We start from the raw sequence: 24,627 nt of genomic DNA, 5'->3' as shown, positions 1-24,627 counted from the left end.
AACAGAATCACAGAAATGGAGATCACATGAAGGATTATCAGCAGGGAAGGGGAGGGAGGTTGGGGGAAAAGGTACAGGGAGTAAGTGGCATAAATGGTAGGGAGAAAATAGACAGGGAAAGGTTAAGAATAGTACAGGAAATGTAGAAGCCAAAGAACTTATATATACAACCTATGGACATGATCTGGGGGGGGGGGTGTGGTGGGGAATGTGGGTGGGAGGGGGTATGCAGGGCGGAGTGGAATGAAGGGAAAATGGGACAACTGTAATAGCATAATCAATAAAATATATTTTTAAAATATATAAAATCTTTAAAAAAATGAGAGACAACTGTATTCAAACTTTAATAAAAATGATTAAAAAGAAAAAATGTATGTATTTGGTCTTATGTGGGTGGAACCTGGTGGCTACAAAGATGATGAAATTGTCTAATTTTAACATCTGGGGACAATCAGGCAGAGGATCTCAGACAGTGCGGAGCAGCAGATGGCTGTGTCAGGGCCTGAGATCAGGGGGTGCAGATGGGTCCTTATCAGCAGGTATAAGGTTTCACAGGCATTGGGAGAGAGTAGGCAGTAGGGAACTCACATGGTGAAAATTCTTCACCTGTAGAGAGAAATCTGTTCCTGTCTGTTGCCCTCCACCTGGCCTCCCCTTCACCATCACATTTCCAGGCCACGTTGGCCCCTTTTTGTACTCTATTCTGAGTAATGATTGTATTTGAGTAAGTATATAATGAGCTCTCAGGTACTGGGGAGCCCTAGAATCTTGCAAATGAGTGGAGAGGATGTGATGCCTGGGATTTGGAGGCCGTGACAGCCAGAAAGGCACACTCGTGAGGCCCCTCCTTCTGACACTTAACTCTGTACCTCACCAGCTGTGGCCTCTCCTAAAGCCTCAGACACGTGACACCAATCAATATTGTCACATTCTCCTTGATACTATCCTGTTAAATCTGAGCTTTCCACTCTCCACTGATGGGTTCTTCCCACAGTGATTGCACTTTATTGGGGAACTGGTATGTAATTAAAATAACAAGGACTTAGTCTCTACCCTTGCTCTAAAATTTGGCATCTTATTCAAAAATAGTGAACCCCATTCATTTCGCCCATCAACCTCTCACCAAGAACTAGCAAGCTCTTTTTGCGTGCATCGTACTACATCTCCCCTGCTCCAAGCAGTGCTTAGAAAGCCCCTCTTCCCAATTCCCCCAAACCACCATCAGTTATTTCAAACCTTGTTGTATTAATACGTTTAACTGCATACATACAGCACCAAAGGAAAATCTTCCATCGATTGCTAATGGACAGGTTGTTAATATGGCTTAGAAAAAACTTATTAATGTGAATAAGCAAAAAGGATATTTTAATAGAGGTCATTACCAAGACTTATAGCTTCTTTATCTCTAAGTAGACATTAAGATTTTTTTAACTTTATACAATTTTAAAACTATAAATTGTAAGATATTCCAAACTTAGGGAGAAATTGAAAATCTATAGTTAAAATGCACTTTTCCATAATTTATTCCTATCCTTTTAAGGTCACGATATCACATTTTCTTTATTCTCCATTAGTCTCATTTCTAGTTTCCAGAAGGCTGTGCTGTTCACATAGTTGTAATCTAAAGTTTATTTTCTAATTTACCTCCAAGATCATAAACAGTCCTTAAATTGCTTCACTGACTTAGCTAGACAAGATGCAAATGTAATCTTACCAAGAGAAAGACTTCTTTTAAAAGAAACCCTCCATGAAATATGTCCTCTGCATTAATAGCTAAAAATTTTTCAATTTATTCATTCAACTGGATCTAGATTATCATCTACTGAATCTCGTATTTTATGTAGATCAGTTGATGCATGAGCAGAGAAGGGCCGAGTGACAACCCCAATGTGCAATTGACGCAAAGCACATTTGGGTCCAACTTGAGAAATCCATCGGGTTAGTGCTTGGTTGTATAGGAAGCCCTGGGGAAGAATGAGTACATTGAGAAGCTTTTGGCATGGTTTTAAATTAGTAGCTAATAAAAGCTAAAGGCAAATGGGATTTTAGCCAGTTGGTGGCTGGCCTATTTTTACATTTAGAATTATAAGCAGGACAAAGGTTCATAATCAGCCAAATTCACAGAGGTGATTAAGATACACTTGGAAATAAATCAGGGATTTTGGAAGTCTCCGAACATCCCTACTATTTAGTGTACTACACGCTGAAATACCAAATACCCTTTTAGATGGATAGACTTCACACAACTCCTAACTCTAACCTACCCCCAGAGACTTAGATGACTATGATGTTAAGCTCTGGCCCCAAGAAGCACATTTGGGCTTACAGAATCCCAACATGCAAGTTAACTTGAGTGTTTTAATAATGGAGAGTACCTGACAGTGTGCGCACCTTTATACTACTGGTACAACTGAGAAGTTATATGGGAGAAGATGTTGGTTTCCTAGGCCTCGCCAGCTGGATGAACTTTTCTCTTTTTTCGCCTCTTCTACATTAACTTCCAACCCCTTCAGGGAGCGGAAGCCCCAGTTCTGCACTATTTGTGGGAGATCTGGACAATCATTTAATCGCTGTGGCCTTGGTTTGTTGTTTTGTTTTTAAATCTGTAAAACAAGAGAATAAGAAAGGGATGCTTAACTCAATGATCCCGAAGATCCCTTTTCTAGTTTGGAATATGTTTTGCTTATCATCTTCTTGGGATTTATTAAGACCAGCACAATAGAGGCCTCTTAGTTGTGCTGAGGTTGCCAACTCTTTAGATGGGGGTCCCCAAATAAAGCAAACCCAAGTGATTCAAGTGATGATACAAAGGCTGGATTTAATACCTGTACCACCCCCAAACAGATAATATGCTTCTCAGTCTAGAGTATGCTGAACACAGCTGAAAAAAAAAGTCTGATGGCATCAAAATTACTTTTCCTACTAAGTGCCCTGAAGATTCCAGGCCAGTTGGTACTCATTTCTTCAGAAAAGAAAAACTAGCCCTGATCATTGTGTTCAGTTGGTTGGGCATCATCCCGCAAAGTGAAGGGTCCTGAGTTTGATTCCTGGTCAGGGCGCATGCCTGGGTTGCATGTCTGGTCCCTGGATGGGGCACAACCAATCGATGTTTCTCCTTCACATCTACATTTCTCTCTACTTCTTCCTCCCTTCCCCTCTCTAAAAATAAACAAAATTTTAAAAAAGGAAAAAAACTAAATAGAATTTCCACCCACACCGATCTGAGGATGCACTTGGAAATTCTGCAACGGCAGCATTATCACTTTGCAAGGAACCAAAACATTACAGACCTGTTAGAATTACCTGATTTCCTTTAATCAATTCAAACCAAAATACAAAAGGGTTATCTTGAATGCCATGGTTAAGGGTCCTCACAGACAGTATTAGTCTAATAAAACAAGGCTTTTGAATTCCATCAAACTGTGGGACTCATGTCTCAAATAGGTTCTCACATTTAAAAAAGCAAAATATGGCAGCACAGCTTGTTCGAGACAGAGGGTCAGCTGAGGAGCCACCCCCTTCCCCCGTTTTGCTGTATAGCATTTCATCGTCCTCAGCAACCCTGGGATAAGCAGGTGGTAGGCGCCCAGCTCACTCCTTCCCTTAGGAACTTACCTTAGAGGTGAAATGTCATTGATTTTGCCAGATTTAGTTTCCCGAGAAAATGCTGGCTACAATTACTATTTACTGGTTTGAAAAAAGTATACCTTCTACCTCATCTCCTGAATTTCCCAGTGGTTTCCAAAACTGATAGCACAACAGTCACCCATGAAAAGCTTTTAAAACTCAGGACAGAGAGAGACACCACTACAGGAGAAGGCAATGTGATCACAGAAGTGTAGACTGGAATGAGGCAGCCACAAGCGAAAAATTGCCAGCAGCCACCAGCAGCAAAGGGAGGCAAGGAACAGATTCTTCCCTGCGGACTTCAGAGACAACCAGGAAACTAATTTTAGCCCAGTAACACTGATTTTGAGCTTCTGATCTCAAGAACTTTAAGAACAAAATTATATTGTTTTAAACCACTAAATCTGTGATAATTTACTACAACAGACATTGAGAAAGAATAGTCACTAATACAGTATCTCAGCAATCAGAATGCTAGATCTTCATTTTTTTCTTGTTTTGTAACATGATGATGCTTTAAAAAAAGGCACCAAATGTTTAATGTGGTTTAAATATTACCCAAATGAAGGGAAGCATAATCCCTCTGTATATACACCTGGTTTTAAAAACATTGACATTTTTTAGGACAGTTAACTAGGGCTTTACCCACAAAAATAAAAATAATCTATTGAATTAGTGGACTTAGGGGAAGGCGGTATCTCACGTGATAACACAATAATGACTGTACCACTGTTTCCTCACCTCCGGGGCTCCCTTGTTCCTTTGACTCCCCTCAGCCTATCTCATCTCAGAAGAGAGTAGGGGAAAATACGAGGATAGAATCCTATGGTTTCTACTTGATTCCTCTTACTTTTAGAACAAGGTATACAGCATTTTTTTTTTTAAATAAATTAACATTTTCTGCCCTGGCTGGTGTGCCTTAGTGGACTGAGCACCAGGCTGCAAACCAGAGTTGCTGGTTCGATTCCCAGTCAGGGCACATGCATAGGTTGCAGGCCAGGTCCCCATTAGGGGCTGCAGGAGAGGCAACCACACATTGATGTTTCTCTCCCTCCCTTCCTCCCTTCCCCCCTGTCTAAAAACAAATGAATGAAATTTTAAAACAAAAAATAAAAATAAATTAACATTTTCTTTTAGATGCTAAGGAAAATTAAAATATTAAAATCAGCAAATACAAATAAAGAAAATCCTTTCAAATAATCATATTTTATGTGAATGTTCCTTTGAGTTTCAAAAAAAAGGCAGAAAATCCCACAATCTGCAACAAACTAATTTTTAAGTAAAAATTTCTCATTGTTATACAAGATACAGATGGATCTCATGAGGTCCACCCAAAATAGAGGTAAATACACTATTTATGGAATTATAAACTACTTTTGCCAATGCTTATAGCAGGAATCAGATTAGGATATAATACTGATTTCACTTTTTAAAAATGAGTATCTTAATAATTTTGGGTGTTGATGCTATAATTAATCCTAGAATCAGTATCAGACACTTAATTGATATACAATTTTCATGGATGTCATTTCAGGATGTCAATTGTATTTTTTTTAGAAATATAGGTTATTATGAAAATTCAGTATTTAATTACATTATGTTCTCAGCCCACATAAAATATCCTATAAGATATGCATACCAAATGTAAGGCTCCTAAATGTATCTTTTAAATGAGTAGTAGTATAACCCTCTAGTATAGCGATTTTCAACCTTTTTCATCTCATAGGACAGATAAGCTAATTATTAAAATTCTGCAGCACTGGGTGATATAGCTCAATGAATTGAGCATGAGCTGTGAGCCAAAGGGTCACTAGTTCGATTCCCAGTCAGGGCACATGCTTGGATTTCAGGCCAGGTCCCCAGTGGGGGGCCAAGTGAGAGGAACCACACATTGATGTTTCTCTCCCTCTCTTTCTCCCTCCCTTCTCCTCTAAAATAAAATAAAATCTTTAAAAAAAAATTCTGGGGGTGGTGGAATGGGGAGAAAAGGCACACAACTGTAATTGAATAACAATAACAAATTAAAATTTTAAAAAAATAAAATAAGTAAAAAAAATTCTGTAGCACATCAAAAAATGTAGTTTTTGCCGATCTGACCACAAAATGGGTATAATTTTGATTCACTCACACTGGGTAGTTATTTTGTTGGCTGTTGTCATTTTTTATTTGACAAAGGAAGTTAGTACCTCTGGTTAAATAGTCAGGTATTGCATATTTTAAATAATCTGTGGTATACCAGTTGAAAATCACTGCTCTAGTAGATTCTTTTGGTATTATCTAGTTTAACAGTGCACTCTCCTAATAATGCATATTTTTTAAAAGATTTTATTTTTAGAGAGAGGGGAAGGGAAGGAGAGGGGAAGAGAAACATCAATGCATGGTTGCCTCTCGTGTGCCCCCTGCTGGGGACCTGGCCCAAAACCCAGGCATGTGCCCTGACTGGGAATTGAACTAGTGGCCCTTTGGTTCACAGGCTGGTGCTCAATCCACTGAGCTATACTAGCCAAATAATGCATATTTTTTCAGAAAACACATTTAGATGTTTTGACCATCTCAAATAACCTGCAAAATTTGTACAAATACATCTGTAGTGTCTGCTTAACCAACAATAAGCTGCATTCAAGAAATGAAAACTACTTTTACTAAAACATTGGCATAGCATGGACTAACTACACCAAGAAACCTGTAGAACATCTGAAAAGTATGCAAAAACAAAGTATATAAAATATAGAACTTAATGTGCAAATAAAATTATAGGAACCTTCAGACAAAAAGGTGTCATCCTATAGTGAGTAGGGCAAAGTGCACAGGGAACAAATGATTAATTCTATTACAATAAATTTGGCATTAGTCAGTAAGTATGTTTAATTTTTTTAATTTTATTTATTGATTTTTAGAGAGAGAGGAAGAGAGACAGAGAGAGAGAAAAACTCCACTTTTGCTACTCTACTTATAAGCACTCACTGGGTGTTTCTTGTATGTGCCCTGACCAGAGATAGAACCTGCAACCTTGGTGTTTTGGGACGACACTCTAACCAACTGAGCTAGCTGGCCAGTAAATGTGTTTCAAACCATAACACAGTCCTTGACAACAATGTAATCATGGATTTCTTAATGTTATTCTGATAGTAAAAAAGTGCTAACTCATTAAGAATCTAATTAAGAAACTATTCTAGAAATGTAAATTTGACCCACAGAGAAAACATACACACACCAAAGAACTAGGATACTTAGAACATAAATTATTGTTTAGCTACTTCCCCAGATATGACAGAAGAAAAAGAGTGAATTGACTACGTGGTCAAAATAATTTTATGGAAAGAAAATTTTAACTTTTGGAGCTGTATTGGATAATCAATCCACACAAAACGTGGAACTTAACTTCCTGATTACACAGAACTGTGAGTTTTCTATTCCTCTCTTCTCAGAACACCTACTTTATAAAATCAACGGTTTGCCAGGGTCATTAATTTTTCAATACTACTTAGGTATATACATGTATATTTTCAAAAGTCTGTAAACGGTATTAAGCAAAAACAGTAACTACTCCATTTAGATCTACTTAGTACAGAGAGTCAACTTCACATGCAATGAGTATAAAGATGTCATCGATATGAATACAAAGCAAGACTACAAACTGATGTTTCATTTTGGGTTTTTTGTTTGTTTGTTTCCTTAATAATCAATTCCAAACACAGCACAGGGAAGATAGAATAAGTAAGAAAAAAAACATTTTATTTCCCCATTAACACTAAGCCATATTATTCAAAATGTGTTTCAAAATGCTTAGCCACACTACCAATCCCAGCCACTGCAACAGAAATCCATTGAGTCACCATCTAGATGCAGGGGCGTCCAACCTTTTGGTGTCTCTGGGCCACACATTAAACACACAAACACTAATGAAAACTGATGAGCAAAAAAAAGGTCCGTGCATAATTTTCATGATACCCGCCACCACAGACAAGCAAAAAGCCCTCACACAATAACCCTAATTACGCAGCGGCCCTTTCAATAATCTTTTAAAATTGTTTAGCAGGTCCCAAGTTTGTGATCACTAATATAGAGAATATACATACTTAAGTAATAAAAACTAAGTAATGTTTTAAGTAAATTTACAATTCTGTGTTGGGCCGCATTCATACCCATCCTGGGCCACAGGTTGGACACCCCTGATAGAGAGAACAGCTACATTGCTATATATAATTTATTAACCTAGTAATTTAGTCTCTCAGTATTTAGCAAGTTTGTGTAAAAATTAATATTCCCATTGGTTTACAGTGACATTAATATAAATGTATAATTTCAAAGTCAACATTCCTTTCACTATAACCATAAAACTTCTTAAAAGATAGTGTGGGTCGTGGTAAAGTAATGACTGGCTGCTAGAATAGCACTGTTCCACGATCAAATACACTGGTAGAGTTAGGCGTAGTAAGTATATATACACACTCTCAGTATGTTACTATTTCCTACATTTTTGCTGTACTCATTATATAAGATATTTCCTCAAATTTGAAAAACACAAATCAAGTAAGATGAATACATTCGCATCTTCACTTCAAAATAACCATTTTAAGTGGAAAAAAAAGTTCCGCGTGTTTGTTAACTCTGTTCAAGAAATGGATTTATGTATTTTCTTTGCTACATGTACAATTCTTTAGCCTATCTTAGTGCCTCATTACAACCAGTTTAGCAATCAGACCTCCAGTGCTTTGTTAAAAACTGCATTCAGTAAATCGCAAGATTGTAAAATCTGCAGTTGAATCCTTGTTATATACTGAATTATAACAAAGTTCAAAAAATGTATGACTATTCACCAACACCCTTGGAACCTGTAAATAATTGCAAAAAAATATTATGTGCATATAATTCAAACATACACTTTGTAGGGTAGGATCATAAAAATAAATACTACAATATTTTTCAACTCAATTTAAATGCTGCCTTGATGGTTCGAGTAACATTACTAACAGAATGAGTCAAGGAGTCAAGCTATTTAAAACTGTTTTCCAAGTAGTTAGAACAATTTTGCAAAACAAAAGTAAGCAAGAGCCTATGCCAATACATTTTTCCTGTAGTGTAATTGCTAACATGAGGTATAAGTCTGTAAGCAATTAATACAATATAAAGAGGTATAAGCCACCAATAAATCACAGTCTGGTGAAAAGCTTCTCAGCTAATGCAGTTTAGTGTGGAGGGGGAGAGGGGCTGTGGGTATTAAGAGAAATGAGGAGAAGGGAAGGACAGGGTAGGTTTCCAGTGGGAGTATCATTTACGCACCTATCATTATCACCGTCTCATATGTAACAGTCCACTGTTGCAAAAAGGTAAATCCTTTCCAAGTATGTGGGTCCAGAATATACTTTATGTAGCATAAGATTATTTCAGTATTACTAATGCTTCATTTGATTTATATTTGGATATACACATAATCATAAACGTATATCAAAAACTATAAACAGAATTTTAAAACTTTTATCTCATCTTTGAAAAGTTAACAGTTAAGACTGAACTATGTACTACAGAATTTTCTAGACTATCTAAACTTGGGTAAAACTAAAGGGAAATATTACTATTACTTTAGCAAATGGCTTGTGCGAAACCTCAAGCTCACTCATCTTTTTATAGATGGGTTTATTTGATGAGGATTGTGATCCAATGATTGTTTAGCAGCAATTTTACCAAACTGTAAATTCTTTTATTAACAGGCATTATAAACAGGTAATACTAATCTTATTTAAAAACCATGAGTGCCACACCGGTGAATATACAGCTCATGAATAACTTAAAAAGTTTTCCCCATTTTAAAAGGCAACACTCAGCATACAAAAACCTACATACTAAACAAAAAGGCTCTAATATGGATACATGATTGACATGTCTAAAATGATATATATATATACAGTACATAATGAAAGTTAATTTTATACTCAGTACATTTTTTCTGTATCATTTCCTTCATGCTTCACTCTCCCCAGAAACTGAATTCTGAACTTCCTCTTCTAAAATTGGTACAATCAGGTTATCCTTGGACATCAAATTGTATTTCATCACAAATTTAGTAAACCGATGACACAAAAATGTTTCATTCTGTAAAGAAGAAAAGAATGTTATTTGAATTTACTACCCCAAACCAAAAAAACTAGACACAATATCAGCATATATTACTGTCATTCTGATAAGGATGCATCAGGGTAACTATTAAAATATACTTACTTCATATTCATCAAATATCTGCCGATGATGAAAATAAGCATGTGAAAATATTCTGTAAATCCTACGGCATACTGATCCTAGTTTTGCTACAGATGATTCCTTTATGCTAACCCTAGAAACAGAAATCATAGGTTCATAGAGTTGGACAGGGCTTAAGAACAATATATTCTAATCTTCTCAATTCACAAATGTGGAAACAGACACCTTGGAAAAATAACTTCTCAGTCCAAGATCAAAGTGCTAGTAAGTGGCAAGAGCAGGCCTAGAACCCCCGTTCACTCTTGGGCCGGTGCTCCTTCTATGTAACCACAGTGCCTAAGAAATTCAGGATCATAGTTTTAAAGGTTGTAGTTTAATGCAATTAAAGTAAATCCCTAACAAATCAAACTTACTAAACCATACACATACATTAATACTTTGTTCTCTAGAGATAACTAAAACTACTAAAAGGAATTAGTTTTATTCCATGGAACTTTTTTTTAGAAATAAAAATCACCTGCATATTTCTGATATTTTTAAAAAATGTATACAGGATACTGAGGCAAAACCCAGTATATTTAATATATTTTATATGAGCTCTTTAGAGTTAATATTTTGGGGAGGTGGGGGGAATAAAATTTCTAAAGTGATCTACCTAATAACAAACATCTTAATAGAATAAAAGACCAGTCACAAATCTCACCAATAATATATTACAGTACACAGAGGCTTCTTCCTATATTTCATTTGATGAGGATTCTGATAGGCAAAAATAAGGAATCCTTTAAAAACAAGCAGTCCAACTAAGTCAAGTCTGCTCTTTAGGCGTACTAAGAGGAGGCTGACTCTATCACAGAGATTCAATCAAGTAAGTGTGTAAATGTCCCAACTCTAAAGCATCAAAGAGAGAACCCTGGACAATGACACACGGCAGCAGGGACTGCCCTCAACTGAGCTGGCCTATGAGCTTTGGGAGCTAAGTCTGCTAACTTTAGTTTAACCATAACCCTAATTTCAAAACATGAATTAAAAAAAAGTTTAAAGAATACAATGCATTTACCAGGACCCTAGTTTTAGTTTTAAAAACAACAATCTTTTAAATTAAACCCAAGAAGTTTAATACACATTTAAAAGTTTTGTTTACCTGCTAGGAAAGTATTTATTGCTATTCAGAAGACACGCAGCACCATCAAGTGTGTGTCTGGTATAGTCTATAGCAGGACACTATAAAAGAACATAAAAATGCTTCAGCAAAGAGCTCTACCTCTTAGATTAGATGTATTTACTATGTGTCTTATTCCAAAACCATGAGTATATCCTAAGAAAAAAACGACCTTACAATATCACAATGACTAAAATTCAATGTTACATCAATAAATAAGACTTTATTATCCTCATAAACAATATCAGACATCTAGGAGAGGTCTTTTTAATTTCTCACTCCCAAAACTGTACCTAGAAGAAAATGACATACAGAGCTGGAAAGAACACCTGATTGTCTAATCTAACCCTCTGACTTCACAAATGAGGAAAATGACACTGGTCAGTTTGCAGAGTACGCACAGACTTCTTCGAGGTCTTAAAATTATCTGTAGGCAGGATAAGTAATCTTTCAAAATAAGCAATCCAGCTTAGAAAAGATCACGGAGATTCAAGTAAGCAAGCATGTAAATAACCCAACCCTAAAGCACGAGAGGGAGAGCACTGGAATGATGCACAGCAGCAAGGATCATCAATGACTTAGGCAAGATCATATAGTTAGGAAGGACGCAAAAACATGCTTATAGTAGGAATATACTAACTCCTGGTCCACTGATTTACTCTTTACCAAGAGGCCCGGAAGCCTCCCTCTCTTCACAAATACCTTGAGCGAGCACTGTCTTCACTGTCCTAGAAAGCACCCTTTACTATGTGCCTGTTACCCCAGCAGCTTGCTAAATAATTTTCTCCTTGAGCCTCCTTTGAAATTTAACATGATATTTATATCTTTATATTTTAATAAACCTGCCTCATCCTATTCTATTTATCAAAAACAATGAAACCTGTTGTCTCATGGCAAATCAGCAAACCTCTAAAGGAAAAATAAAACTACTAAGTAATCTCCTCACTCAGTTCTTTTGAGGGCAGATAAGGAAAAGGACCAAAGAAGAGGAGCAGTCAGAATGAACCAGGCATGTACTTGAAGGAAAGAATGAACTAGAGAAAAGAAAAACAATGATTTGAACTCTACCCAGTAACTGGAATATTTTTCAAGTGTTGAGATTGAAGGCAGCAGTTAGAAATGTAAAGTAGTAACTACTAAACATGGCTATTACTGTGCCGTGGCAAATGTATAAAGATTATCTAAACAAAAAGAGGTATTTTCCTAACTACACATCCACAGGAATTTATGGTTATTGGACTCACTGCCTAAAACAGTACCATGAGCAATATTTATTGAAAAAATTATCTTCCTCCATATATACAATTACAGGTGATTTGGTCAAAAACAAATACCCAAGTCATGGTGTTTCTCACATTGGTCATTTGGGACAGTTTTACAACCTTTAACTCAGCACCTGTCCAATGGAAATATAATACAAGCCATACATTTCATTTTAAATTTTCTAGTAGCCACATTAGAAAAGTAAAAAGAAACAGGTGAAATTAATTTTACTAATGTATTTTAACTCTATATAGCCAAAATTATAATTTCAACATATAAGTGATATAAAAATTATTAATCAGCTTTTTGAGGGTATTTTAAAATTAGGATATAATTCACAGATCATAAATTGATTTTAAAATGCAGAATTCAGTTTTTACTATATTCAAAAAATTGTACAATTATCATCAACTATATTCCAAAACATTTTTATCACCCTCAAAAAGAACCCCGGAATTTCTCATTCTCTCCTCCTTCTAACCCTAAGCAAAAACTAGTCTACTTGCTGTCTTCTATGAATTTGCCTATTGTGGATATTTCCTAAATATGAGTATGTAGCCTTTAATGTCACTTAGCATGTTTTCAGGGCTCCATAGAGCAGCATGAATCAGTACTTCATTACTTTTATTCAAAATCTTTTTAAACTTTAATGTTTTTAATATATACAGCTTAAAATGCTGTAAAATGTTCCTCCCTCAATAGAGTTCATTCATCTTTATGGCTGAATAGTATCCCACTGCATACATTTACCACATTTTGTTTCTGTACTATTCATCAACTGATGGAAATTAGGTTGTTTCCATTTTGGGCTATCATGAATAATGTAACTGTGAGCATTAGCATAAAATTTTTGTATGGACGTGTTTTCATTTCTTATGGAATATATCTAGGAGTATAATCACGAAGTCATATGGCAACTCCATGTTTACCATTTTGAGGAATCTCCAAACTGTTTTTCCTAAGTGGCTACAGTATTTTACAAACCCATCAGCAATGTACAAGGGTTCCACTTTTCTCTACATCCTGGCCAATACGTGTTGTTATCTATTATATTTTAGTCATGCTAGTGGGTGAACTGTATGCCATTGTTCCATTAAAATAATTGTGGTAAAATATAAAGAACATAAAATTTGCCATTTTAACTTTTATTTTTATTTAAGATTTATTTAGTTTTAAAGAGAGAAGGAGGAAGAAGAGAGGGAGCAAAACACTGATGTGAGAGAGAAATATCAATTGGCTGCCTCTTGTACATGCCCCGACTGGGGACCAAACCTGCACCCCGGCCTTGACCAGGGATCTAACCGGTGGCCTTTTGCTATATGGAATGATGCCTGAGCCACACCAGTCAGGGCTTAACTATTTTTCCAATGTATAATTCGGTGGTATTAATTACTTTCAGTATCACGCAACCAATACCACTACCTGTTTCTGACCAAAGGTATTTCATTGTCCCAAACAGAAACTCTCCATACCATCAATCAATAACTTCTCACACTCCCAACCCCTAGTCCCTGGCAATCTCTAATCTACTTGTCTCTATTAATTGCCCCTTCAAGATATTTCATATAAGTAGAGTCATAAAAGAGCTGTCCATGTGTGTCTGACTTATTTGGCTCAGTACAATGTCCTCAAGGCTCATCCATGCTGTAGCGTGTATACAAGTTCATTCCCTTTTATGGCTGAAAAAATTTCCACTGAATGCATATACCACATTTTGTTTATCCATTTTCATTGTGGTTTTGATATGCATTTACCTAATGATTAATGATGTTGAACATCTTTCCATGTACTTATTGGCCATTTGTCTATCTTCTTTAGAGAAAAGTCTATTCAAATCTTTTGCTCAGTTTTAAATTGGGTTCTTTACTTTTTTTAAATCCTCACCTGAGGATATGCTTATCAATTTGAGAGAGAGAGAGAGAAAGAGAAATATCGATGTGAGAAACATTGATAAGTTGCCTCCCGTAGGTGCTCTAACCAGGGTTCGAACCTGCAACCTTTTGATATACATGATGACATTCAAACCAACTAAGCCACCTGACCAGAACAAACTGAGTTGTCTTTAAAAAAAAAAAAAAAAATTTTTTTAAAGATTTTATTCATTTATTTTTAGAGAGGGGGAAGGGAGAAAAAAAGAGAGGGAGAGAAACATCTATAGGCTGTCTCTCACACGCCCCCCAACCGGGGACCTGGCCTGCTACCCAGGCATGTGCCCTGACCGGGAATACAACCAGTGACCTTTCAGTTCTCAGGCCGGTGCTCAATCCACTGAGCCACACCAGCCAGAAATGAGTTGTCTCTTTATTGCTGAGTTGTAACAGTTCTTTAGGCATTCTGGATACTGGACCCTTATCAGAGATATAATTTACAAAAATATTTCCTCCTATTCTGTGAGGTGTCTTTTCATTTTCTTAGTTGTGTCCTTTGAAGCACAAAAAAATTTTATTTTGATGAAATCTGAATTACCTATATTTTCTTCCACTGCTTGTTGTTTTGGTGTCACATTCAAGAAATCATTGCCCAGTCCAAGGTCATGAAGATTTATAGTTATGTTTTTCCCCCTGAGTTCTATCATTTTAGTTGACACATTTAGGTCTTTAATCCATTCTGAGCTAATTTTTGTACATTATGTGAGGTCAGGGTCTAACTTTATTCTTTTCTATGTATACATCCAGTTATCTCTTAATGAGATATTTTACACTTTTTTACTAAGTCTTTAAAATCAATATGTATTTTACACTTATAACACACCTCACGTTGGGCTACCCATAATTAAATGCTCCAGAGTCACATGTGGTTCATGGCTACTGTATCAGACAGCATAACTTTAGATCTTTAATTGATTTCTGAATTTTTTGGGGGGGAGGAAGAGGGAGTTGGGGAAGAGTTTTTCCTTGTTTTTGGGGAAGAGTTTCCTGCTTCCCTCCACCCCCCCAAAATAATTCTCAGTTAACTACTCCTATTCGGCATCATGTGTAACAGCAAAAAGTTGGCAAAGTACAGTAAGTTACAAAATAATAAGTAATATGTTCACAAACTTTTATAAATTAGATTTTTCTAAATATATACTCATAATGCTGCTGCAAGTAATCACAATATACATGTAACTAAAAGGGCCAGCAGACATAAGTTATACAACCTCTGTCACTTACATCACTATTTGTACAATTAACAATTTGCTGCAATGCCTCCAAAGGACATGCCTCTCAACGTCCTTTAATTCTTAAGGACATTGAGTAAAGCACTACTGGGTACTGAGTATCCTGCCTGTTCCACTTCACAATCTGCCCAGTGCTTTTAATCCGTAAGAGCAACTTTCTTAGCACTAATCTGTCAGTTGCTATTATTTCCTATTATACCAAGAGTTCAAAAAGTGTCCTTTCATGATTTTCTTTTGTTTATATTTTTACAGAAATCTATTCCGTATAGCTACCACTTAGAAATTCTAGTATTCTACCTCCACACACACAGTTCAAAGGAACTGATTTTCAGCAAGAATGTTTTAATTTTAAGACTTATTCACACAGGACCTAATGCTCATGATTATCCTGTCTTACATTTAATATTAATGAAGATAAAAGTACATGTGACAATGGAAGTATACATAAATTTCAAAATACATCACAAACTGGATAATGCATCTTTACTAATTGACAAAACTAGCTTTCTTGATTCAGTTTCTTAATTACAATCATCACATCATTAACTACACTATGTACCCAATTTCAATGAATTTTCAAGGAAAGTACTATGTAGATTTTCCCAGATATAGAATGATACACAATCTCAATATTGCTTCAATTTATTAATATAAAAAAGTAACACCCTGAATGAAATCAGTCTTCCAAATCACTACTATTTGCTTAGACAGGTACCAGATACTCCTTAGAGAACTTAGCTTTTCCAACACCATATATTGATTTTGAAATTACAGAGTCACTTGTCTTCAAGCATTAGAGGTCTGTCAATATAATAATAATTATTTGAAGCTCTATTAATTCCACAGAACTGGCGTCACCCAATTATATTCAATCAAATCAGTGGTGAGTAAAAAGTAATTACTACAGATTAAAAGGGAATACAGATAAAGGGGAAAGTAATGCATACTTTTTAAACAAACCACTTGGTAAAGGACATTTCTGAGATAACTAAAGAAAACTGACTATGTACCAGAATATCATATAAGGAAACTACTTAAAACAAAAAAATTCTACAAATAATTACTTCCTATATTCTCACCTTGACAATAACTGAGAAAAAAAAATATGAATAACTTTTTGAATGTAGGACCAACCATAAAGTGAAAAATCATAATGGTGAGTTTCAACTTAAGAGTAACACAAATTAATGAAATACAAATAAAAAATATTGACAAATAAAGTTAAAACGCTCCCTCCCAGTCAAGATGGAGGTATAGGTAGACATGCTGCACCTCCTCGCACAACCACAAGAAGAATCACAACTAACCTCAAAACAAAAAACCAGAACTGCCAGAAAATCGAACTGTATAGAAGTCTGACAACCAGGATTTAAAGCCACACTCATCCAGACAGATAGGATGGGTGGAGATAGGCAGCCGGGGCCGAGAAGATGCAGTGCGGCACAGAGAGGCATCAGCAGTGGCAGAATGGGAGGTCCCACCTTCACGTGTGGTGGATAAAAATCAGGAGGGATACCTCGGGAGCAAGCAATCCCAGCCCCAGCCCAGATCCCACAGCCCAGGGTTCCGGCATCAGGAAGATAAAGTCTCACAACTTCTGGCTGTAAAATCCAGTAGGGGTTGGGGCAGCAGGTTTCTCAGGAAAAGTCCATTTAAAGGGCCCATATAGTCCTATAACATATGCAAATACACCCGCTCTGGGAATCATCACCAGAACAGCAGCTAGAAGGGTGCCAGTTGTATACAGGAAGTGGGCGAAGTGACTGGAAACGGGATGAGCGCCAGGCAAGCCTCCAGAGGCCAGGTAAAAGCATTGTCCCCTCTTTGACCCCTCACCCACAAACAGTGCCACAAAGGGTGAAGTGGGTTATCCCACTCAGCCAATAGCTAAGGTCCCGCCCCTTATAGTTTAATAGTGCACTTAGAGAGTCAAAGCAGCTTTACCTGACACAAAGAATAAACACAGGGAGGCTGCCAAGTTGGAGAAACAAAGAAATATGGCCCAAATGAAAGAACAGATCAAAACTCAAGAAAAAGAACTAAGTGAAATGGAGGTAGCCAACTTATCAGATGCAGAGTTCAAAACACTGGTGATAAGAATGCTCAGAGAAATCATTGAGTACGGCAAAAACATAAGGGAAGAAATTGAGGCTACCCTAAGTGAAATACAGAAAAATCCACAGGGAACCAACAGTGAAGGGAAGGAAGCCAGGATTCAGTGTGGAACATAAGGAAGGAATAAACATTCAACCAGAACAGAATGAAAAAGCAAGAATTCAAAAAAACAGAGTATAAGAAGACTCTGGGTTATCTCCAAGAGTGCCAACATCTGAATCATAGGGATGTCAGAAGAAAAGGAAGAACAAGGAATTAAAAATTTATTTGAAAAAAATAATAAAAGAAAACTTCCCTAATTTAGGGAAGGAAGTAGACATACAAGTTCAGGAAGCACAAAGAGTCCCAAACAAGTTGGACCCAAAAAGGAACACACCAAGATACATAATTTAAAATGCCAAAGGTTAAAGCTAAAGAGAAAATCTTAAAAGCAGCAAGAGAAAAACAAGAGAGTTACCTACAAAGGAGTTCCCATAACACTATCACCTCATTTCTCAAAAGAAACTTTGCAGGCAAGAAGGAACAGGCAAGAAGGGACTGGCAAGAAGTATTCAAATTGATAAAAAGCAAGGACCTACAACAAGATTACTCTATCCAGCAAAGCTATCATTTAGAATGGAAGCGCAGACAAAGTGCTTATCAGACAAGGAAGTCATCACCACCAAGCCATAATTACATGAAATGGTAAAGGAACTTAAGGAAAAAAAGATCAAAACTATAAACATTAAAATTACAACAAACTCACAACTACGAACAGCTGAATCTAAAAAAAAAACTAAAACAAAAACAAACTAAGCAAATGACTAGAACAGGAACAGACATGGAGATCATAAAGAGGGTTATCAGCTGAGAGGAGGAAGGGGGAGAATTGGGGTAAAAGTACAGGGAATAAGAAGTATATTGGTAGGTACAAAGTAGGAAGATGTTAAGAACAGTATAGGAAATGGAGAAGCCAAAGAACTTATATGCATGACACATGGACATGAATTAAGGTGTGGGGGGATTGCTGGAGGGAAGAGGAGTACTAGGTGGAGGGGGGCAAAGGGGATAAAAAATTGGGACAACTGTAATAGCATAATCAATAAAACATACTTTAAAAATAGTAACATAAAATAGACTTTAGAACATAGAAAAGGAAGGAAGAAATGGAAGGAAGGAAGGGAGAGAGAAAGAAAGGATGAATTCCTACCTTGTTGTGACAGCATGGATGGAACTAGAGACAATTATGCTAAGTGAAATAAGCCAATTGGTGAAAGACACATATCATGTGACCAAACTTATAAGTGGAATCTAGTGAACAAAATAAACTAACATGAAAAACAGAACCAGAGACAAGGGAACATGGAACAAACTGATAGTTATAGGAGGGGAGGAGAAAAGGGGAAATGGAAGAAGGAAGGGGAAGGGATTAGTCAAAGATCATGTATGAATGAATGACTCACAGACAAGGAGAGGGGACTGACTGGGGGAAAGAAAAAAATTTGGGACAACTGTAATAGAATAATTCAAAAAAGTTAAAAAGCTCAAAAGTAACATCTCTACTTAACAGAGTAAGCATCAACTAGTAATAACCAACAGTTGTTCCTATTCAAAGAAATTATACTGTAAAAAAAAGGAATAAAAACAACAAAATTTAAAAAAATAAAAAGAAATCATACTGAACCAAAAATCTAAACAAGTATATGTAACCCCTTTACACATTAGGTATTGGCACAATTTGACAGATCTTATTCCGTGGTAGCCAATGAATCATAAAGTGAGTTCTAGACCATGTAGTTGCCCAACTATGGAAAATGATACTTATAAAGAAATCCTAGGGAGAACCAAGATGGCGGCGCAGGTAGACACACTGCGCCTCCTCGCACAACCAGAACTGACAGAGAATCCAACGGCAAGGGGGTCCGACACCAAGGAAATAAAAAATAAACATTCATCTAGACCGGCAGGAGGGGCAGAGACGGGCACCGGGGTGCAGAGGACTCCCGTAGCTGTGGCGGACCGAGACTGGCGGAGTATGGGACTAACGGCGCGGGCACTCCGAGCACTAGCAGACCCTGCGGCCACACATTCGCACAGATAAACCAAGAGGGCCAGAGTGGCAGAGAGCGGGGCAGGCAGAGTGCAGGTAGCACACCGCAGCCCCACATTCGAACATAGATAAACCGGACGAACGGCGGGGAGCAAAGCAGACCTCGCAACCCAGGGCTACAGCTCGGGGAAATAAAGCCTCAAACCTTTGATTGAAAACGCCCATGGGGGTTGGGGCGGCAGCAGGAGAGACTCCCAGCCTCACGGAAGAGGTTGTTGGAGAGACCCACAGGGGCCTAGAGTGTGCACAGGCCCACCCACTCAGGAACCAGCACCAGAGGGGCCCAGTTTGATTGTGGGTATCGGAGTGAAAGATTGAAAGCCGGAGGAGAGTGAAGCGGGCGCCATTGCTCCCTCTGGGCCCCTCCCCCACGTACAGCGTCACAGCACAGCAACCAGGGTTACCCTGCCCCGGTGAACACCTAAGGCTCCGCCCCTTAAAGTAACAGACACGCCAAGACAAAAAAATAAGAAAAAAAAATGGCCCAAATGACAGAACACTTCAAAGCTCCAGAAAAAATACAACTAAGCGAGGAAGAGATAGCTAACCTATCGGATGCACAGTTCAAAGCACTGGTTATCAATATGCTCACAGACTTGGTTGAATCTGTTCGAAAAACAGATGAAAAAATGAAGCCTATGCTAAGAGAAACAAAGGAAAATGTACAGGGAAACAATAGTGATGAGAAGGAAACTGGGACTGAAATCAATGGTGAGGACCAGAAGGAAGAAACAAACATCCAACCAGAAAAGAATGAAGAAACAAGAATTCGGAAAAATGAGGAGAGGGTTAGGAACCTCCAGGACACCTTGAAACGTTCCAACATCTGAATTATAGGGGTGCCAGAGGGAGAAGAGGAAGAACAAAAAATTGAAAACTTATTTGAACAAATAATGAAGGAGAACTTCCCTAATCTGGCAAAGGAAACAGACTTCCGGGAAGTCCAGGAAGCTCAGAGAGTCCCAAAGAAGCTAGACCCAAGGGGAAACACACCAAGGCACATCATAATTACATTACCCAAGATTAAACGCAAGGACCTACATCCAAGATTACTGTATCCAGCAAAGCTATCACTTAGAATGGAAGGGAAGATAAAGTGCTTCTCAGATAAGGTCAAGTTAAAGAAGTTCATCATCACCAAGCCCTTATTATACGAAATGTTAAAGGGAGTTACCTAAGAAAAAGAAGATAAAAAATAGGAACAGTAAAAATGACAGCAAACTCGCAGTTATTAACGACCACACCTAAAACCAAAACAAAAGAAAACTAAGCAAACAACTAGAACAGAAACAGAACCACAGAAATGGAGATCACATGGAGGGTTGTCAATAGGGGAATGGGAGGGGGAGAGGGGGGAAAGGTACAGAGAATAAGTAGCATAAATGGTAGGTAGAAAACAGACAGGGGGAGGGTAAGAATAGTGTAGGAAATGGAGAAGCCAAAGAACTTATAAGTATGACCCATGGACATGAACTATAGGGGGGGAATGTGGGAGGGAGGGGGTGGGCAGGATGGAGTGGAGTGAGGGGGGGGGTGGGAAATGGGACAACTGTAATAGCATAATCAATAAATATATTTTTAAAAAATAATAAAAAAAATAAAAAAGAAAAAAGAAATCCTAAAATAGCACTGTGGCAATAACTTTGCAGCAAAGAACACTAAACCAAATAGCAAAATAAACAGTGAACTAAAAATCCTAAAAACTTGTCTACCACTGTCTTGGAGAAATTTGGTTATGACAATTTTATTAGCTATTCTATTTTATAAAATCTTACCTCTTTTGGAGTTTTATGAGCTGCACAAAGAAAAATCCATTGTTCAGTTGCTGTCATCTGAGTACATGTATCTGGATGGCATTCACTCTGTTAAAAATAGTTACATTTCTTAATATGTAAACGTTTATCATTTGGGTTACTATATTTCCATGTAAAATTCTAGCATAATTAGAAATTTTGGATAAGTCTTTGTAAGCATATTAAGTTACAAAAACAGGAAGAAAAATCAGAACTTTCAATTATTGCTTTAACTTGAAAATATTACCTGAAGTTTGACAGCAAGTCCATTGAGCTCAAGACAGAATTGCCTAAAAATGCAAATATATAAATGAAAGTTTCGTCTTACCTATTTTCCACATTATATTTAGAATATCAATTGTAAAAACAGAACTCAATCAGTACCATCTATCCTCCCTCATCATTATCAACACTACCTGATTTTACATGTACATTTCCTACATAGACATACAGATTAATAAAACAAAACCCAAAACTAAAGACCCTAAAAATGTTCAATATCAGAGTTCATTGAGTTGATCACTCTTAACACTGGAAATTAGTATAATTTTTTTGAGAAGCATTTTGTAAATATTTACCAAGACACTTAGGAAGTATTTATTTTTGATTAAGTCATTCTCCTAAGAACAATTCTAATGAAATAATCAGAACTGCACGCAGATAGATATTTGTACAAAGATGTTTGCAGAAACTATGTATACGTAAAAAAAATTTTTTAAACATTCAAAATGACTAGCAACTAGAGAGTAATAAAATACTGGCAAAGGATATACAAAGGATATATGTTCACATTCTCAGTAAGATTCCGCTTATATAAAAAGTTATCTATGTGTATATCCATATATAAACATATATAGAAAAGACTACATTTTTTTATATTCCCTTGTATTTTACAAGTTTTATTCTGATTACAAATGACATGCTTATAAAAACTTCAAACATTGTGTAGAAGAAAGTCCTCCATAAATCTACCACCTCATCCCAAAAGATAACTATTGTTTACAGCTAATTTGATTTTCTATCCACAGATTAAAATATATTGAGATCACAATTTTGTTACTTGCTTTTGTGTCACTTAACAGATTGTGGATGTTCTTTCACGACATACTTTCCTTCTAAAGTTTCCAAAGTGAGAATTATAAAGCCTAAAACAATGCTTGGAACATAGTTAAGTACTCAAAAAATACTTCTGAATAATGGAGGAAATTTCATGACATTGAGATCATCATTTTTTCAACTGAATTTTAGAAAGAGCGGGGGACGGCAAGGGAGAAAGAGAGAAACATCGTTTTTTGTTGTTGTTCCACTTATTTATGCATTCATTGGTTGAATCTTGTATGTGCCCCGACCAGGGATGGAACCCTCAACCTTGGTGTATCGGGAGGATGCTCTAACTGAGCGAGCTACTGGGCCAAGATCATCATTTTTAAACAGATTTGTTACTTGATATGAAAAGGTAATTTATCCTCTATGTCACAAAGACAATTTATAATTGTCAAAATACTCAATGTGTTCTCTCTAAAAATCCTATCAAATTAGTTAATCATTACTATGTTTCCCCATCAAACAAATGAGAACACTTTAGTTTTTAAGAATGGAAAGCTAAAACATATGTAATTGATAGGTAAAACAGTCCCAAATAAAAACTAAAATGCACATATATGAGAGAAAAACTAAAAAAAAATACTGTATTTATTTATTTACTTATTTAAAGTACATTATACGCCTGGCCAGGTGGGTCAGTTGGTTGGAGCATTGTCCCATACACCAAAAGGTTGTGGATTTGATTCCCATCAGAGCACATACTTACGTTGCAGGTTCAATCCTCGTTCAAGGCATGTATGTTTGTTTCTCTCTCTCTCCCTTCCTCCCTCTCTAAAATAAATAAACGTATCCTTGAGTGAGAATTTTTTTAAAAAGTATATTACAATTGAAGAAAACAAATAAAAAGACAACAGTCAAATTTTCAAGCTGTCTGTAATTTTATTTCCTTTCCAGGTGCCCCATAATAATGCTGTTCTTGGACTACAAAAATAATACTATTGCTGAATAACCACATCACCCTCTACTGGCCCTTATCTGTAGACTGAATGCTACATGCTTTTATTTGTTACAAGTTATTCATCTAGTTCAACCCACTTATGGTCAACAGCAATATTAAACTAACTAATTTGACAATGTTTAAGGACACAATCTGTGGTAAACAGTGCAAACTTAACAACTTCAGGTTAATTCAATACAGGGCCAATATAAAAATGTATGCCTAAAGACACAAGCCAGAGCTGAAAGTCAGTTATTAAATGACCCAAGTCACTAAGCCATGAATCCTGGCATGAGATTGCACCCACTCAAATGAAGGGGCATCTTTTCCTAGTTACACAGATTCAGTATGGGCAAGTGGGAGATTTGACTAAATCTCGCAGGACCCATTTCCCATTAACATCATAATATAATCAAATGCATTAACCAGTAACATTAAGGATTAAGCCTCAAATCAATAACATCAAGTGCATACTCTTCTAGGTCAACTATAAAGATGTGTACAGTATGATAAAGAACCAAAAAATATATGTTCATGTGCTGTATAATGCATAAATACAAAACCAAAGAGTGGCTAATATTCAGGAAAAAAAATAACAAGTAAAAACAATAGCACAAGGACAAAAAATATGCACGAGAACAATTTTATAAGTTTTGTATAATGTATATTTTGTAGTGTAAGTTAAATAGGGAGAAAAAGGTTTTCTTAGATTTAAAATAAAAACCTTATAAAGTAAAATCAGCTCTTACCTGTTAGGAATTACACTACATAAAAATCCTCACAGGGGGAGGTGGGTAAAGGGAATTAAATGGTAATGAAAAAACACAGTAAAAAAAAGAATGAAAAGAAATCCTCACTTATTTTCACCATTAATCCTACTAGACAGTAATTTCAAAGCTGATTAAAATAAGACAAAAGATATATTGTACTAAAGTGTTCTCTATCTTGATTTATAAGGTTAGGGAAATATCTATATATTCATACTTTCGATCATGAATTGAGATGTATTTTTAAAAAAACAGATCAAGTAGTCAAGTGATTTGTCCAAGAAACTGGCAGAGTACAAAGAAACCTTAGCATCTTGAAATTGCTGAAGTGTTATGACAAGACATTATGTCTTTGCAAAATCTAGACAACATGCCTGCAACATCAAAAAGAAAAGTACCTTATCTACAGGTT

At 36.5% G+C, this 24,627-nt stretch overlaps 1 protein-coding gene across 3 annotated transcripts in view; it reads right to left on the bottom strand.

Moving 5' to 3' along the window:
* Positions 1-287: 287 nt before the first annotated feature.
* LOC112308078 (MOB-like protein phocein) overlaps positions 288-24,627 on the bottom strand; it is a 61,381-nt gene continuing 37,041 nt past the window's right edge. For 2 of the 3 annotated variants that reach the window (XM_024564312.4, XM_024564308.3), the window contains 5 exons: positions 21,655-21,697; positions 21,390-21,476; positions 10,970-11,049; positions 9,847-9,958; positions 7,342-9,720 (listed from right to left, as the gene is read on the bottom strand). In XM_024564312.4, the coding sequence (XP_024420080.1) occupies positions 9,589-9,720; positions 9,847-9,958; positions 10,970-11,049; positions 21,390-21,476; positions 21,655-21,697 (454 nt within the window). In that variant the 3' untranslated portion in view covers positions 7,342-9,588. Of the gene's footprint in view, positions 2,604-7,341; positions 9,721-9,846; positions 9,959-10,969; positions 11,050-21,389; positions 21,477-21,654; positions 21,698-24,627 lie in introns of those variants that run through there. The other variant, XM_024564309.3, reaches the window with a different exon arrangement.

Source organism: Desmodus rotundus, chromosome 2, assembly GCF_022682495.2.
Source record: "Desmodus rotundus isolate HL8 chromosome 2, HLdesRot8A.1, whole genome shotgun sequence".
Lineage (NCBI taxonomy): Eukaryota > Metazoa > Chordata > Mammalia > Chiroptera > Phyllostomidae > Desmodus > Desmodus rotundus.
This window is presented reverse-complemented; position numbering and strand designations above follow the sequence as displayed.